This window comes from Accipiter gentilis, chromosome 23 (assembly GCF_929443795.1).
Source record: "Accipiter gentilis chromosome 23, bAccGen1.1, whole genome shotgun sequence".
In the NCBI taxonomy this organism is placed as follows: domain Eukaryota; kingdom Metazoa; phylum Chordata; class Aves; order Accipitriformes; family Accipitridae; genus Astur; species Astur gentilis.
Genome location: NC_064902.1, coordinates 7440744 through 7459596, shown reverse-complemented (window position 1 = coordinate 7459596; position 18853 = coordinate 7440744). Strand labels below are relative to the sequence as shown.

The 18853-nt window shown below is 50.4% G+C and overlaps 1 protein-coding gene across 1 annotated transcript; it reads left to right on the top strand.

The window, feature by feature from the left end:
• The first annotated feature begins 15757 nt into the window (after nt 1–15757).
• On the top strand, nt 15758–18521 carry RPL29 (ribosomal protein L29). The gene is made up of 4 exons (XM_049826138.1): nt 15758–15864; nt 16106–16150; nt 16958–17022; nt 18325–18521. The coding sequence occupies exons 2-4, from the start codon at nt 16114–16116 to the stop codon at nt 18436–18438; spliced, it is 216 nt and encodes a 71-aa protein (XP_049682095.1). The 5' UTR covers nt 15758–15864; nt 16106–16113; the 3' UTR covers nt 18439–18521.
• Nucleotides 18522–18853: the final 332 nt, after the last annotated feature.

Below are 18853 nucleotides of genomic sequence, written 5' to 3'. Positions count from 1 at the left end.
GCGCTTTTCGGGTGGTACAGCTTTTCCTCCTTTCTGATAGCTCATCTCTCCAGGTTTCTGTTGGCTGGTGGATCCCTCCACAGATACCTGAGCATCCAACAAACCATTTCTGCAGGAACATCTTTGCTCCCAACATCTCTTGGGCTCTCACTTGTGCTTGTCCTGGCCATCCTTGTGCATGGGGTTTCTGCACATGCCTGGCTGGAAAATGATGTCTGTGAGTGTGCTTATGGAGGTGGTTGTGGAGATGGATGGGTGCAATCCTGCCAGCCCTGCCAATATTTGCAACTTGCAACATTAGTGCTTATGTATTTACACAACTATAGGAGTGGTCCTATAACCGGACCCTTCACACGTGCCCCTTCCCAGCATAGCTGCTTCAAGAAATCTCCAGGTTTCAACCCGTTGGCTATTTCATGTAAGTCCCAATTTATTTATGTTCTTTTCATAAGCTCCCCAGAGCCAAGCCATGATGGCTAAGGGAAACCTGCTCAGTCTTTCAGCATTAACATCTCAATTATCAGAGCACTGGCTTCTTCCACATGAGGATTGCGTATGTGTGTGTTGGCACTCCTTAAAGTATTTTTGGAGCTGAAGTGTAAGCAGGGACTCAGTTTGGCATGGCATTGGGGGTGCTGAAAAAAATGCCAGGAGGGAAAGGCCAACCTCAGTTTGTGTCATTTAATGCCACTTAACGTCTGTCACCTTGTTTAGAATGGGACAGTCAATACCAAATACATAGTAGAGCTGAGTTTTTCCATTAAATGCTAATGACCCAGTTGTATCTCCCCATGGTGCTTGTATCATTGGGAACTGCGTGCATCCTGCAGCTGGCTGATGCGCTGAGGCCCGAGCAGTGGGCGTCCTGCTCCGTGTGCTCTGGTGTTGCCTAAAGGAAGCCAGGAGGGCTGATGCAAGGAAGCAGGTGGGAAGTTTGGGTTTCTGGCTGCCCACGCAGCTCCAGAATGACTGAATATTAGCAGGAGCAATCCCAGAGCATCCCATGGAGATCAGATGGGGGAAGACAATTTCCTTGCCCCTCGGAGGACTGGGAATTGCTGGCTTTTTTCAGGACCGCCTTTCCCTTGCGAAGTAGATGCCGCATTACCGCTGTTGGCTAAAACATAGCCTTACGCAAAATCAGACTAGAACAAAACTCCTGCAAGCTCTTAGATGGTTCCCTGAGTCCCCTTGAAAGCATCACAGGTGTGGATGAAACTACCCCATTCTGTATGTATTTATGGCTGCTTTCATGGATCCCCCTGGCCTCAGGCTGCCATGTGCCTCCACTGCTCCATTTTTCCCAACAGTGGGGATGTGGGAAGCCTTGAGAGGGGCAGAAGTGCTTCACCCGGGCAGCAGTAGGAGCCCTTGAGACCTGAAGCCAATAATCCTTGCCTGGAGCTCGTCCCTTTGGCTCCAGGCACTGCTGAGCTTGCCGGTGGAGAAAACCACCACATTGGATCAAACCGCTGTTAAAGGAGACTTCACAAAAGTGAATAGCTAGTGGTCAAGAGCTGCCAGACTGCTGCTTTCTCAGTAACTAATAAAAGTGCTTTTTAGCACATTTAATGTGATGTCTTGCTAAAGGCTGAAGGAAATTGGAATTGAGGCATTTGTATTTTGACGGACTCTGTGGAAAACTTCTGTTGAGACTGGTAGGAATGAAACCAATAAATTTCTGAAGAAACTTTCTGAATTCAGCCTTCAAGATAATAGATAGGCTGTTCTCACTGCGGATAAATAAACTCTGTTTTTATAAGCGTTTAAAGACCTTCGGGATGACGAAGTGGAACATACTTCAAGTCTCCAAAGATGGGAAGTGGCTTCTGAGTCAAATGCCCTCCTGTGCCAGGGCTCATATTTTAGACTGAGATCACTCTTTTGTGACTTGTTGACAGGTTTTTTGTTGTACTTTGAAGAAAAAAAGGGAAAACGTCCCAGGCTGAAAATAGTAGTGAAACATTCCCCAACTGGCCAACCTGTTCTTCAAGAAAACTTCCCAGAGAACGTAAAGCTTCAGCAGCAGCCGCAAAAATGCCAGCTAAGAAATGGCACATCAAGCAAAGATTGGGGTGAAAAAACTCTATTTTGGGTGACAACAGCCCCTGCCTGAGTATTGTTCATCTCTTATCTCATGGTGAAGGTGACCACTTGAGGAAGGAAGATTTGGTTCCCACCAGGAAACACTTAGAGAGTGGACTTTCAAGGTGGGAAAGGTGGGAGCAACTCACTCTCTTTTTGCCTCCTCCTCTCGTGAAGAACAACCCTACTTGCCGTTTTTGCCCTCTCTGGCAGCAGCTGCAGCCGTCCCAAACGCAAGTGATGAAAAGGCTGGATCAGAGCTCATGCCTTCTGGAAAAGCAGGGCAGGTCTCTGCATTTGTGCAAGGCCAGGGCTTAATTCTGCAAATGAAACCAAAACAGATGCAACCCAGAGCCATGGGTGGCGAGCAACGCTGAAGCATTAGCACTAAGCTTTGTTTGCTTCGTTCTCCTGCGTATCTACCACCTGATGTGAACTGTTCAGTCTCCTGGATAGAAGCCAGCAGGTTATGCTTTATTTGAAGTGAATATAAAGTCATATTTCTGGAGGAAAAAAGAGATGAGTCACATATCCAGGGTAGAGCCCAAACCAGGCTGATGGGCTCTGAATGGAGATGGGCGCCTGCAGTGGCACGTGGCCAAAGGATGGTCGTGGCACAAGGGCGGCACGCTGGAGCAGCGTGCCTCGAGGTCAAGCACCAGCGCGATGGCCAAGTCGCTGAGGCTCAGAGAAGAGGCACCGGAGCATTTCAAGGGCTGGCTCAAGGAGCTCCGACTCTGGTTTCTCAAAGAGAAAAGGAAGGGAGAGTGGGTCAGGGCTTGTGAGGTACAAAGGTGATGGAAATGGGGGAGTAATGGGATTTAGCAGGCAAAGCCTTACAAGATGGCTGCAAATGGGCACCCAAGGAATCCAGCCTGTGAAAAAGGCTCTATTATTTAAAAGTCATTAATCAGGGAAGTAACTTAGCAAAGCTTGTGCTGATCCTCCGCTGCTGAGAATGTTTTGATCAAGACTGATCCCTCGCCCCCAAAGCAGATGCTCTAATTCGTGTGGAGATGAATTCAGGTCTGAGCTGCCCCAGGGACGAGCCTGGATGGCTGCAGCAACCCACCCTGCCTCCAGACTGGATTAGGGAAAGGCAGGTTGTCCTTGCCAAGGAGCCGAGGGGGAGCAGTGGAGGGTCTGGAGGAGGTGCTGAGGCTTTGACTCATGTGCAGAAGATTGCCCAGGAGCGGGAAGATGCAGCAGCATCCCTCCGGCTTGGCACATGGGCCGCCCTGCGCCTCTGCTGCCGCCTCAGCAGCACCTCCAGGGCTCTGGCTGGGGGGGGGGGGGGGGGGGGCAGAGGGGGGCTTTTTTTCCTAACAGGGGAAAAAAAAAAAAAATAATCTGCTTGCAATTAACTAGCTCACACTCCGGCTGGCTGCAGGAAACGTGCGCTCCTGCCGCCAGAGACACCACAGTTGCTACAGCAACTGCAAAGCAGGGAGACTCGTCAACACCCTCCCTCTGCCACCCTCCACCCCCCCAAAATAAGGCAGAGAGGGAAGGTGGTGATGGGGAGTCAAAGCAGCTGGTAGGGATGACCCTCGGCAGTCGGGGCCAGGGCTGCTACGTGCTCTGCTCCCGACCCGCCACGGCCAGTGCCCAGGCACCGCTGCATTCCCATCGCTTCTGATGAACACTTGGTTTCCAGGTCCATATGAATTTTTCACCAGCTCTGTAACCCAGGGATGGCCTCCTAGAGCACACACAACCCCCCGAGCCTGCCTTCCCACCCTAAGCATCTTCCCTGCAGGGATCTGCGGGAGGGCAGTGCTGGATCAGATCCTCCGCTCTTGTTCAGCTGCTGGGGCCGGTGTGGGAGCTGTCGGGACGGAGATACGATGCTGGGGATGCTGCAGGGAGCACCGCAGCAAGGGGGGGCAATGGGAGGCTACAACCAAGCTGTGCTTTGCAAGCACCTGCCATCTCATTACTGTTTAAATCGGGCTCTCCGTGGATCCCAGCGCTGTGCCATCCTGCCTCAGCACATGGTTTCCCCTGGTGCTGCTCTCTTAAATATTTAATGGCAGGAGGAAGAGCTGTTTTAAGAAACGCTTCAGTGCTTCCATCCGAACAGAAGTTTTTTCAGGTGGCCAGAGCAGAAAAAAAAAAGCTTTGGCTGTAATTTTTCAGGATCCTTCAGCTGTTGAAGGGGTGGCAGCATGATGGCTAGGGTAGGAGGGAAAGGAGAGTTGTTTCAGATGCCTGGAGGGATAAGGACTCCTGAGGTCTGTCCTGCATCCTCTTCCTGACTCCATGCCACTGTGGCTTGATTTTGTACACTAAAACACATGAATTAGGCTTCAGGTTTGGAGCTTTAGTGGACAATGTTTGAAGATCACCCGTCCCCAGATCTTAGCCGGGTACTCTGTCCTCCCCACCACCTCTGGATGTGTCAGGTTTGCTGAATGCCAAGGATATAACAGAGATTTAAAGGCATCCACCTGCCAGAGACTTCCTAAGGATTTATTGGAGTTCATGAAGTGGTGTGAAAAGCCTGGATAAAATTGCTGTGGAAGAAAATGTGTTTTGATCCCAGCCAAATCATCAGTCAGGCCATCCTTAATACAAATGACTGCTTGAGATGCGGCTGATACAAGACGGGAGGGCTGTGCTTCTCCTTCGTTCGGCAGTCCTGTGTCCCAGCGCATCCACTCCTATGGGGACCAGCTCAGTTATTGGCAGTACTCGGAGCAAACTTGTGTCCGTGCAGATGTCCCACACCTGCGCATCAGGGGGTGGGATGCCAGCGGGGCTAATGGGAATGTTGCCACAGCCCATGTTATCTCCCTAATAAAGCCCATTTCCTCACAGGGCAGCTGGTGTCAGGCTGAAATCGGTGGCCTTAAGCACCATTTCCAGAACAGGTTGGGCACAGGTGTAATTTAAACCAGTAAAATGTCCCAGGCACAGCACATATGGTGGTCTGCACCAGGCTGGGGCTCAGACAAACACAGCCAAAACCCACGTACAAAGTGGTGTTAAAATGCAGGTTTTCTTAGTGGAACCATGAACTCCAGAACAAACCTGCTTGCCAATCCCAGCCCCTTCCCATGCGGCCGTGCTGCAATGAGGTTTTCATTTGAATGATGTGCAAAGGAGGGTGTCAGTCATTTCTCAGCACTGACATTATGAAAGGGCAGTGCTACTGGGCTGCTCAATAATTTATATCCTTAATAATAAGAGGACAGCGTTTGTGGAACTTCCTATTGCTGCCACCCAGGATGAGAAGCAGCCTTCCAAGAGAGGTGGGCTGATTGCAGCAAGCCCTGAGAACATGCATCATGGAGCACACTGAGAGGCATTGGCATTAGTGGTTTTGATGGGGAATTAGCATGACCTTCTGAAAGATCCCGGTACAAAACCATGGCTAAATCGAGCCGCAGATGCTGCACCCTAAAAATCAAGCAGCAGACGCAGCCAAGCAGCTTTCTGCTCATCTAAAGGCAGAAAAAGGAATAGCACAAGATCTGCTTGGTGCTGTCGGGGGAGGGTTTCATTGCTGCTGAGCAAACCGTGCAGCTATCTCTGCACCCCAGGAAAGCCGAGATGGCCAGAGGCTGGAGCAGGTAATCCGGCCAAAGAAAAGTATCGGGGATGCAGGGGACCACCACCAGCTTGCAGAAGTTAGGACCTGACTTACCATCCTATTGATTTCTGTGCACTAGATAGTCAGGGAAGGAGACATTTTTTAAGAAAAGCTTTAAAAATGTAATAGTTCAGCCTCCTGCTAAGCTGGTTTTCAGCCATTGCACTGCTCTTCCATTTCTGGCAGGCAAACGGCTCCAATGCCCATATCCATATCTCATAAGACAAATAAGGTGAAGTCCTGGGAGCAGCAGATACTGATGCTCATACTGGACCAGGTCCTGTGCATTTTCCTTGGCAGTGGTCTGGCCACCTGCCCAAGACTCTGCCTCAGCTCCTTCTGTTCCTGAGTAACCAGAGAACAAATGCAAAGTGGGTCTGCATGGAAACCCCCAGGGCCAAGCACAATAAGGAGCCATCGTGTATATGTATCAATGCATAAAATACACTGGCATGTAGCCCATCTTTAACAGGGGATCCATCCACTCTTAATGTCCCATGTTGCAGCCAGGCATTAAAATGCTGGGACGTTTTCTTGGGAAATACCTGGGGCTGAGCTGCAGCACTATGCGGTGCTGGGAGGGCTACGGAGCTTAATTAACCTGCCCAGCATTTTTGCTTGCCTCATTCCACACGCCATACAGGCCTACAATGCTTTTATTGTACCGAAAACAAAGCTCTTGTGCTTGAATGTAGCAGATACAATATCGTGGTCTTGCCTTAACTGGAGGCTCCTCAAGTGATTTAAGTCCTCCCTGTCTCTGGTGATAGCTGCTAGGGTTAAGAGAGATCTTCCACTTTTTTTTTTCCTCTTTTTTTATCCTTCCACTTAATTTGCAGCCAGAAAAAAAAAAAGAGGTGTTTGCATGCAGGGCCAAGTTATCAACATCTTTTTGGGGTAGTAGCCCTGGTGGTATTTCCAGCATTAAAGCACCTGCAATTTTTCCAGGCTTTTGGAGGTGTGCTTGGCTGTTGGTCCTCTCTCCATCCCCAGCGGTGGCAGAGACCATCCCTGCCTGCCTGCCCAGCTTCTCTGGGGAACCAGGGCTGCCTTGGATGGTGGATTTGAGAGTCACCAATTGATGTGGACCCACCCAATGCAGTCCAATGCACCAGCGATGGGTTTCCAGCCTCCGGCAGGAGGTTTGCTGGCTTATACTGCTGCTTAAAAATACCTCGGCCACTGCTGCATCTCATCGGTGCAGGGCTCGGGATGTGCAGCCCTCTTTTATGTGGGGTCATTAATTCACTCCCATCAGTGAAGCACTTTGAAGACGAGATGCGCTACATGAGTGCTAAGGATTACGGGATTTATGTCTCTTGCCTCCGGGTCCCTGGGTTAGAGGTGCAGGAGCTGAAGGCAGCGTTGGGGACCCCCGCTCTGCTTGCTGCCCTGCCTCTGGCAGTGCGGGCAGCCCATTTCAAAGGTTTGGAAAGGGTTTGCATGCAGGCTCTTCCCAAACCCCCAAGTCAGGCTGCCAGCCAGGGTTTCAGACCTGCTCAGAGGGACTGCAGGGCACACAGCACCTGCCAGGATCAGGCTCTGCTTATCTCCTTCCCCCTCCCCAGCTCTGCTTGAGCAATAACCTACTTTCTTGCTTTGCAGAAAGAACATCTTGGATTACGTTGCTGCAAATGAAAGGTTTCAGCCATGGTATCAGATGAGCTGCAGGTAAGCGGCAGGTTTAATGTCAGCTTTTTTGGCAGCTTCTTTATACCCTCTCCACTTTGCACAAACAAGCCATCTTTGTGTGGAAGTTCATTTTCCTTTTTAGCTGCAGCATTTGTCAACACGGATTCCCAATAATTCTCTCTGCGCAGATACAGGCGAGCCGGCAGCCAAACTGGATCCCTCGCCTCAAGGCTGAAAACCAGCCTGCTGCCCACTCCAAAACTGGCAGCCGGTTCATTAAAGGACTCTCTCCTCTATCGCAGGCCCCTGCCACCGAGGAGAAGGGCAGAAGTTGTGCCCTTGTGAAGGATCCTAAATCCCAGGGTGACGCTCAATTGGCCTTAACTCCGTCCTCATCAGCCCGGTACAATTAGGGCATAAGCATCAAAACCCCGGACCCTGGAGGGTCTGGGGTGGCATAGTGCCTTTCCGCCCTCAGTAGAAAAATCAGGGCATCATCCACCAAACTCCACGTCCAGGATATAGGGAGGGAAAGAGAAACATCGAATCACTTTGGCTGCCTCCATCCTTTACATGTTCATTCTCTTTTTGGCCTCACAAGACTCTCAGACCAACACATCTAAACACTATATCACTTTATATAAAAAAAAAAAAAAAACAACACAAAACCACAAACCCCTTCAGATCAAAGCTGCGCACCCTGTGGGTTGGCAGGATGGGACCCTGCCGAGGATCCGCACAGCCCCCACTTCAGCTGGCAGAGGCAGGAGAAGGGACTGGCTGTGCCGGCGGAGCAGCCCCACGCCTGGCTGCTCCCCTTCAGTGCCTCAAGCCTCCTGGTTTGGAAGACTTTAACTTGCAGCCTCGTTAACTGCTTCATTTCTGCTAATTTGCACTATCCCACCCCCAGCAACATCATGAAACTCTCCAGCAATGTGAAGGCGGCATGAGCTGAAATGCCTTTGCTGATGAGCTAAATAGCATCAGGGCTTGTTTTACTGCTTAGAGATCTTGAAGGAATCAAGCAGGTCAATGAATAATCCATTTAAAAAATTCACAACAGAGGTGCCGGGTAACCGGATACAACACTGGCCTAAATTTATACATCAGGTGATGAACCCTCATGAAAAAAACAAAATTAAAGGGCCCTGCAAAGCGCGAGCTGGGTGGTGTATGGTTTGAAACCTGGTAAGCAGCCACTTCATGCAGGAGCAGCTCTGTCCATACCCCTTTGTGCCTGCGCAGAAATGGTGTATGGGTTTAGACAACCTGCACTGGCATCTTTTTTTTTCCCCAGCTTGTGGCTTTTAAACCTCAGCAGTGCTAAAACGTGCCATGGGCTCACAGAGGACACGTGCAGCCCATGGGTGAACCGCAGCCCGAACAGCTCTCCGAACAGCTGGGGCTCCGTGTCGTTCTCATAATAAATTCCTCCCGGATGGTGTTTCAGGGGATTGCTAGGATTTGAGGAGAGAGGAGGCTGGCTGGAAGTGAGACAGGCTCCAGGTTTATCCTTGAAAGCCCCCGTGCTGCAGAGCCTGGGGCTGCGTTTGGCAGCCTGCCCGGGGGAGATGTTGGTGGAGGCTGAAGGCTGCCTCGTGCTGTACGAACTCACCAATCCTCTCGCCAGCCAGCTAAATTGGAGATAAATCTCCCTATTAACAACACATAAAGCAGGCCAAAATCTGAACACCTTCCCGGGCAGGAGGTGAACCAAAAGCTCAAAATAACTTAAAATAAGTCCTTCCTGTGCTCCTGGCTAGAAAGCGGCTGTGTCAGAGTTCTCCCATAGCGTGCCTGGCCCGCCTGATGGGAGAGCGGGGCGCTTAGCAAGGCTGCGCTATGCTATTCAGCACGACAGAGGCAAAAATCAGGTCAAAAATAACCCCATCCCGACGTCAGCGGCAGAGCTGAGAGGAACCAGAAGTCCTGAGCTGTTTCGAAGTTGCGTTAAATAATAAAGCAGAGAAATGAATAAATTAGCTCAAGATCTATTTAGGTCAGCCCTCTCCATTTCTCCCAGCCTCCTCCGTGTGCCTCCTCCCCGCAGCGATCAGCTGCTCCACGCACGCTGTGCCTGCGGATCTGCTCGCTCCTTCCGAACAGCCAGGCTGTCGGGAAGCGCGGGTTGAGCAGGTGTCACGTCAGCTGAGCACGTTCACCCTGGCCTTGGGAAGCGGCGGGAGAGCTTCCTTTTCCGTTACCGGGGCAAAAAGTATTCTGGAAAATCCCATTAAACCAAGAAGTGTGGGCCGAGCACGCACGGCTGCTCCCTTCCTGGCATTATCCCCTACACGCAGCGCTGCACGGAGCCACGGGGTCCCGTTCAATGGGCTTGCAGCTGCCCAGGAGCCGTGTCTCTGTGCTCTGCCTGCTCGCCTGCTTGCAGCCCAGTGCAGCCTTTGGGTAGCCCTGGTCATCATCCAGCTCTTTTCCATTCCATTTCCAGCGGCGGCAGTACCTCCACCTTTGCAGACTGTCCGGCCCCACCTTGCAGGTGCCCCATGCTTGGTTTTGTGATTGCAGTGGTCGTTTGTGGATTTGGGGACATCCAGCCAGATGGACCAGGCTGATCAACACAGAGGGGAATCGGATTTTAGACCCCTAAGCTCTTCTCATATCATTCAAATGCCTCCAGAAAAATGCGACTACCGTGCAGTCCTGTATATAAATCTTTATTTACATGTTTCCCAAGCCTGAAAAGCCCTCTTTGATGTCCAGAACATCTCGTGGCTTGCAGCTATCAGCAAGCTGGATAAAGGTTCACTGAGAAGGAATTTATCTGCATCGAGGGCTGCTCCATCTCAGCCCAGCTCCCGCATTCCCAAAACTCAGAAGAAACACCATGGAGGTGGTTCTCCCCAGCCCTGCAGGTAGCTTCAGAAGGTCTCCAGTGATGAACCCAGTCAGAAGAAGCCTCCAGGGTGTAGGCAATGGAAAATGAGATGTTACTAAGTTTGGCCAGGCTTAGCTGGTTCCTCACAGGTCCCAGCCTGTGAGTCACCGGTACGTGGGCCACCAGCACGGCCTCCCCTCTGGAGGAAGGAGCGGAGGTGGAAAAACAACAAGAGGAAACCAGTTGTTAGTAGTGCCAGCTCTGGGGAGAGTAGGAGGAGGTAGCAGGCCTGGAGAGAAAGGTCAGGGCTGCATTGCAGGCTGCTGCCTGATTTTTCCTCCCGCCTTCATGTTGGGAAGCTGCTTATGGGAACACGCTTGCAGAGAATGTGCAGAGGGTCTGGGCTGATCTGAGGGATGGTCTCCATGTGGGAACAAAAGCCTCTGAATGCAGCCAGGAGTGATGGAGCTGCTGTAACTTGTTATTCCTTTTCTTGGTGGTTCGTGCTCATCCCTCTTTTCTGGTTGCTCCTCTGATTTCTGCTGGGCTAAGCTTGATTACCCTTTGTTGAAAGCAACTTTTGGCCCACTGCAAACACTGTAAAAGAAGATATGCTTTGCAGATGTACTTGGAACAAACACATCCATTTCCCCACTGTGGCTAAATACCCGTGCAAAGCATTTGTTTCCCAGTCCCTGCCCCATTGTAGCGCTGATGCCCATCTGCAACTAACCCAGAGACTCCACTCTTGCTCTTGCTGACAGTGGTTGCAGGCAGGCGTTCAGACACACTACATGGTGAGCCAGCGACCCTGTTCCTTGTCCAAAGCCAACGCAATGAAAATATTGCTGGGGGAAATAAGAGATTGCAGCTCTCTGGCCCTTTCCAGTGTCCTAGCTCTCCTAACTGGTGCTAACTGGAGAGCACCCAGTGGCACACGCAAGCCTCGGCTGCTGTTCCCATGTCCCTGCCATGAGCCCAGGAGCACTTGCAGGACCCTTGCCGGGTCCCCAAATCCCTTAGGGATACCCGCTGCTGCGGGTCAGCACTTCTGCTCCCCTTTGCCTTGCAGGAACCCCTGCTCTCTTGAACCCTGCAGTCTGATGATTGCCACTGGTTGCCACTGTTTTTTGTCACCTCTTATTGCAAATGCACAGAGCCAGCTGTCTCCCCACTGGCAGGCTGGCATTTTCTATAAGCGAAACAGTGTTTCTTCATCTCTTTAAGAAAATTATAACAGATATCAGGGCAAGAAACCATGGTCAGGTAGGATGTCAGGTCAAGGGGGAAATTGCTGTGTGCCCTGCTGTTACTCCCTGGATATGTCCCTTCTCGCTGACTGGGACCAATGCTCCAACTTTGAGCCCAGAGCAGGATCTGTTATGCTCAGGCTCCCTCTAGTGCCTCCATGTCCTGGTGTCCCTGCTTCTCCAGGTGGCTTCTCTGGAGGCATATTGGCCATTTGTCCCTGGGGACTGTCCATCATCCTCACTCCCCTCTAGCATGGCTAGCTCGGGCTTACAGCACAGCTAAGCCCTGTTTGCCTACAAGCTGGGAACATCCCTAAAGCTGCCCAAAAGTCACCACATCCCACCAATGCAGGGGACCTCATGGGGACATGCCAGGGGGCTCAGCCTCCACTCCAGGGGAAGGAGGGTGATGAAGGTGTCCATACCCTGCAAGATTCTCTCCCTGACACAGGCACAACCCTGCACACTTCAGCTCTGCTTTGATGGTGCCTGTGGAGAGCAAGGAGGGAAGGTGATGGGTGGCAAGGGCCTGGGAGCAGCCCAGGCTGGCGGTGGGCACCTTCTTCATGAGCCATCTGGGACAGCTGAAAGCATCACTGCACACTCCCCACTACTTGATACCTGTCCTCAAGAGAGCTGTTTTTAGGGGTGCTCCATAGGCCATGTCAAGCAAGCTCCTAATCAACACCTGAAACTGTTACCACTGATTTTGTCTGGCGTGGAAGACACCACGCTCACATACTATGGCACTGGTATGGTGAGTTATACTGTCATGCTGTGTCTGACATCCTACATGAACATGTCCCTGCCTCTTTTTCCTCCCATGGAAATGGGAAGCAATTTTCCCAATGTCTTGGGAGATGACCAGCCTCGACCTCAGTTCAAGCCCTTCTTGTAAAACTCAGTCTAGCTCAGCTCTGGCGTCAGCACTGCGCTAGATAACCAACAGCCCCGCAAGAACCCATGTTTGAGAATGCACCGTGCACAGGTGAAGCAGGCTTATTTTCTCACTTAACAAGGAGGTGTTCTTTGGTATAACCATGAATTGAGGCGATTGCTGTAAGTGCAGGTGCAACAGCACACTCAGCCAGGTGCCCTGGTAGGGCTGGTGTGGTGCTGGGTGAGCAGAAGTACAGAGCGAGGAGGAGTGCGGGGTCCCACAGCTGTTTCCCAGTCCAAGGGGGATGACAGCAAGCCCCTTGTGCTCCCAGCTGCTGAGAAAGGCCGCCCGAGTTGCTTCCCCACATTGTCCCCAGAAGAAATGCACTGGAGCAGTGGTCCTTGGCTGTTACTGCCCCATGAGCAAGCAGTGCCCAGGGGAGGTGACCTGGGCACCCTGTGCTTCGTTTGCCTTTCAGCATGGGCTGTGCCTTGGGACATGTTGGGAGAAGCTTCTCACATATAACATCTTTTTAAAATGCATATACCAGAATATATTATGTCAGAATACCTTCAAAATATTGCATCAGATGTCAACAAAACCCTACCCATATCCCTTTTGGGGTGGATCGCAGTGGTTCCCTGGAAAGTAGCGATGTTTTTCTGATTTATGCCCGCAGACCGCTTGGCCTGGGCGCTGAGCTTCTCTGAGTCCCTGACATTACTGAAGCGGGGAGTTAGAGTAATTCATCACCACAAGTCCAAACATCAGCTCACAGGGAGGGTGGAGGCAAGATTAGAGGAGTCTGCTGAAATGTGGCATCAGCATGAAAACCATGACAAATCTAACTGAGATCAATTGGCATAAACGTGTGTGACGCAAGGACATTGACTGAGATAACACGGTTGTCAAAGGCACTGTGAGATTTTTATTTTAACCTGTGATTTTTTTCATAAGTGTTTTGCAGCTGGAGTAATTACCATCCTATTTCATAAGCATAGCTCCTTTAATAGCTGACACTTGGGCTAACATGCACTAATTAAGTCTGTAATCACTAAAAGTATGATTGAAGGTTCGAACTGGCCAATCGTTCTCACTAATGCCATAATTAGAGACATCACAGCTCATCAGAGCACAGGAGAAATTCAAGGGGTCTTGATCCTGCCTTGGATCATCCTTTTTGCCTGATGTTTTGCATTGGTTTGCAGTGGTTTATAAATTACCCTGAATATATTCTACTCAGCCCTCTAAACTGAATGCACTTCCTGGGTTTTCTTTTAGTAATTTGGCTTACAGGTCTTGTATATCACCTAGGTATTATGCACCTAGCTTCTCTAATCCCACCTGTCTGACTGCTTTTCTCATCTGGCCCCAGCAGCAGCTGTGAAAGACTCCCAGGGAGCTCCAACAACAGTAATTGCAGCGAGATACTGAAAGAACTTGAAAAAGATAGCTGAAACCATAAAATAAACCCTTCTGTTTCTTCCTATGAAGGAAGGCTCGGAAATGAGTGAAAAAGATAAAGAGTTTTCATAATCTAATGGCCAAGATAAGGGGACCTGGCTGCCTATTTCTTTCTGCCTTCTGCAACGCAGTGGAGGCGAACGTGCCTCTGGGATTCAGTTTTATCTTCCACTGAGCTCGGCTCTTCGGGTTATCAGGAGAGTCAGGCTTTCTCTCTGCTGTTGGCTGCAATTAGCTGGCCACAGTGATGTCTGAGTATTTTAAGACTGCAGCTCACTACAGTGGAAAGAATTTAGAAAAACAGAGTGTAAAAAGTCAGAAGTTTGTGTATCAAGGAGGATTTTGTGGAGAACCTCATATTCCAGTTACAAAACGCCAGTAAAAGAATATTGCTATTTCCATCTATTTTTACACTGTTTGCCAATAAGAGCTGCCCAGAATGGAAAAAAAAAAAAAAAAAATATGAAGCCAAATACATTTTGCAACTTAGGTCTTGCTGGAAATACAGGAAATACTGAAATTAAATTACATTTAAGGATATTCTATTTTTGCTCATTTTTGTAATAGGAAGAGCTTGTTCTCAGGTATCCGAAGATGAGGCAGAGTAGCTAATTGCTCTGTGAGTCGCTGAAAAAAATGTCTGGTTCTCTCTCCCATGTACTGGTCCAGGCCCTTTGGTCTCTGGGCTATTTATTCCAGTCTGGGTTATTTTAGGCAATTCGCTCGTGCCTCTCATCTTAAAATAAAGGCAATGCCATAAAAAGATGGCGGTATTTTTCCATTCTACCACAATGCAGAAAAGCCTGGGCCTTTTTTGCTCATTTTTCAAAGGATCCCATTTGAAAGCACAGCAATCCTGGACTGAAACGCTGCAGTTCATACATGGGTACACCCCAATGGGCTTGGGCAAGCTTGGCCTTTGGTTCCCCTTTTTCCTTTCACACTCTCCCATGGGAGACGCCTCAATCCATAACCACAATCGCCTCCCCGCGGCATCACTGCCGGCCAGCGCTGGGGCTCCCTGATGGCCGTATCACAAATCTTCCTGAGTTTGGGGCAGCGGCAGCTACCATGAGACTTAATTCCAACCCTCAGCCGTTGGCAGCCGGATCCACTCCCCTCCGGCTGGGCTGCCCGCGCCAGCAACGCCTGGTCTTGCCGCCGTCAAAGGAAAATGGCCTTAGTGCTCTAGTTTAGTTGGCACTTTTGCAAAGCAGCTGCGCTGTGGATAGACACGGCTTCATTTGCCCATCGCAGTCATCATTTCAGCGTCTTTCAGATAGGAAAGTATCGAAGTCTCGGTCTGTATATTTTGCAGGAATGAGACTTTAAACTTGCAGGCCAGCGTGGCCGGGCACGGTCAGACGCAGCACAAAACCTCCCTGTCCCGGGCTGTGCCTTTACCACAGCCGCAGGCGTGCGGGCCCGGGAGGCCGTGGGTTTTCGGGGGTCACCGAGGCGGCACAGCCAAAGCCGCTAACTGTTGGGGTTTGAAAACAAACAGAGCTATTTGCAGCCCTTCTGAAAGGGCCTGTCTTCCACACAAATAAAAATGAACAGCGTTTAATGAATCCGCTGAGAAGAAAATATCCTTCCGTGTAACGTTATTACCCGCGCGTGGCACGCACAGCTGAACGTGCACCTAAGTCACGTCCGAATTCACCCGGGCATGGGCTGAGGGCCCTCGCCTCCCGCCATCAGGCAGTGCCACCAAGCGCAATGGTGGCCTCGGACCTCAGCGCCATCCCGCCCGCGCCCCACCGCCCGGGAGAGGCCATGTTGGAGGCGGAACGTGTTGGTGGGGGACCGTGTTGCTTGGGGGGAACCGTATCGGAAGGGACCGGGGTCAGCCCCGCCGGTGGGGCCCGGGGTTGCGGGACCCTGTTGCTGCGGGTCCCTCCCCCGCGCGGGGCCGGGGCCGGGGCCGGGGCCGGGGCCGGGGCCGGTGCGGAACGGGAGCGAGTAGCGGGGAGGGGAGGGGAGGCTGCCGGGCGGAACCTCCCCGCTGGCGGCGCCTGTTGCCCACCGGAGCGGCGCGGGGTTCCGGTCCGTCGGCCGCCATTTCCCAGCAGCCCCTGCGGCGCGCCCTCCCTTCTCTTCCGGCTCGGCGGCGGCGCCAGCGGTGAGGCGCTTCTCCGCGCAATCCGGCTCCATCCGCGCAGCCGTTCCCCGGGCCGGGCCCGAGCCGACCCCACCGGGCTGGGAGGGGGGCGAGGCCGAGCTTGGGGCTGTCCTGGGCCGGGGGGTCGGGGTCGGTACGGCCGGCGGTCGGGGCGGGGGAGCCCCGGGAAGGCTGTGGGGGTGAGGCGCGGCCTGCCTGCCCGTCCCGTCCCGACCCAGGCGGGTGTCTCTTTCTCCCGCAGGTGCGACCATGGCCAAGTCGAAGAACCACACCACGCACAACCAGTGTAAGCCGGGCTCGGCGACCCGCGCCGCGGGGCTCGGGCGGCTTGCGGCTGCGGGAGGAGGCGGGGAGGGACGGCGCGGCCTGGGGTGGGCGAGGGCTGCGCTCCGGGCTGCGCTCCGCAGGGAGGTTTTGAGCGACTGCTTTGTGCTGCTCGGTTATGGCAGCCCGGCCTTCCTGTCGTTGTGCGGGGGTTTAAGTTTACGGGGGAAGGAGGTGGCTGTGCGCAGGGACTGAATGGTGCGTTCAGTGAAAAGAGAGCTCTGCGAGAGTCGGGACTTGTTTGGGCTCAATATAAAAGCAATATGTAACCAAATAAAAAGGCAAGTTTGACATGCTTGAACTAAGCGTGTTACTGAATGGCATTCAGCCTGTGATGCTTTGCCATCCAAAAATGACCGCAGGGATAAAATAGTTCTTGTTTGGGGTTTTTTTTTCATCAGTGCTGTAAGTTAGCAGGGTTCACGAGTAGGTTCTTGCACAGTGAACAATGGTGCCCTTTAACTACAAGTGCTGGAAGTTCTTAGTTACGGAGGTCTTCTATGGCGCTAGTGGTGTTGCCGTTGGTATTTTATTAGTTAATGAGAAGCCAGAAATCCTTAGATTAGAAACACATGCAGTGCTGAGAGCACAGTGTGCAAAAGAATGAGAATACAGGTGTTTTCTTAATTTGTGTTTAGTTTGGATAGGAAGGGTTAGAAAACTTTAAATTCCACATTATTTTGATGGGGTCAGGTGGACTTAAAGCTAATGCAACTATTTAATAATGCCAAAAAAGGTAATTGGAATTGTTTTCTGGTCTTACACATAGCCCGTAAGTGGCACAGAAATGGCATCAAGAAACCCAGATCCCATAGATATGAATCTCTCAAAGGGGTGAGTATTTCTATTGATAGTCCCGGGCTGTTAAGCCATTGAGGCTTAACCATGGAAAAAAAAATCCAGTATTTGTATTATTTTGACTGACATATTTCTTGCAGACAGGGCTTGTGTTTCAGATGGTCAGAACCATTGTGGGTTTCTGGTTTATCTTTTGCTTACCTTACATGCAGCTGTGCTGTTTCTGACCCACATGAAATCCACCCTTGTATGTCTATAAAACTGCTTTTTAGTTACTGGCCAATTTTGTCTCTGTCCTGCTCGGGTGGGTGTCACTAACTGCTGCTTCCAGTGAAACAAACACGTGTCAATTGGATAGCTCTTCTCTCTGTTGAGTCTTACAGTGTCTCCTCCTTTTCTGTACCCTTCAATATTATTTTACTATCTGTACTAATCCAGAGAATTTCGCTCAGAAGATGAGAGGAATTGGCATTTCTGGACAACACGTATGAAAATGACAGCATTTTGCTTTTTCTGAGAATAGATGAGTGATACAACTGGATCTTTTTCCGTACTTGAAAGTGAAAACAGGACGTCTTGGCTTTGGGGACAATTGTGATTCTGTTTGCTTTGTAAATGTGATTATCGGCTTTTTGGATGTGACATAAAAGCTTGTCTTCCCGTAGCTCAGCGAGGGTTCAGTCCTGGCCCCTCCTGCAGGTAGTCTGGCAGTCTCTGAGTCTGTCTCCTTGCACTGAGTGCACATGAGTTAAGATGACAAAATCCTGGTGCTCATGTGTGCTAGTTAAAAACCTGCTTACAGTAAAATAGCAAATGTTTCTTAGTGGGACAGTAGCTGATAGTTCTGAGAATTGGTCATAGCCGTGACAAGATGTGTTAGCCAGCCATTAGCTGACAAAAACCACGAAGCCACTCCTCTCTGTGTGGTGCTTTTTTACTTTAATGGAAAATGGAAAGGCCTGAGGAAGTGGCATTGATCTTTGCCCAAGGATTACACGTGTATGTGCTCACCTGCCAAGGTTGGTTTGTGGTACTTCAGATCCAGAAGGTAGTGACACGGAAACTAAATTTGTCTTGTTTACAGCTTTATTCAACCTGTCCTATTCTTTCTGTATGTTTATTGCTGGGGTTTTTGGTTTGTTTATGGAAATGAAGAAAAAATATCTACTTAAAGGATGGTTACAGACAGCTAAAATAATTTTATTGCTGTAATAAATTAGAAAAAAGAATCTATTAATCACAGCCAGCATTTGGGAATAATTGGAACAATCTGGAGATATATATGTTTTTACGTATGTCCCTTCTACAACATGGCTTATTTTTTCCTTATTTTTGTAGGTTGATCCCAAGTTTCTGAGGAACATGAGATTTGCAAAGAAACACAACAAAAAGGGGCTGAAGAAGATGCAGGCCAACAATGCCAAGCAGGCTGCTCAGCAGAAAAAGGACTGATGTGGTTTAAGACAACAGAACCTGTTTTCCTAATGGCATGCATGTTACAGCATTTTTATAAAAATAAAATTGGACATAACAAAGTCTTCACGTCCTGAATTTGAGAACCCTCCAAAAGTCTTGAGTTGTATTTTAGATGCCAGTTGTGCATCAAGCCTGTGTGTGGTGACCAGCGTCTGTTTTTGTTCCTTGGCAGATCAAGCCAGCCGGAGCTGTGGAGAGGTTTTGTGTTAATACTGTCAGCTGCTCCCTCCTCAGTACTCTTGTACTGTAACCGTTGGTACAGGTCATGAGCATGTAGTAGTTCAAAGTCTCTTTTCAAGTTGTAAAATGGTTACTGAGTGAAGCTTTAAAATTTGAACAAGAAACAATGTGTTTATTTTCATAGAAATTGAAGCCAGTGTTGCCTGGACTC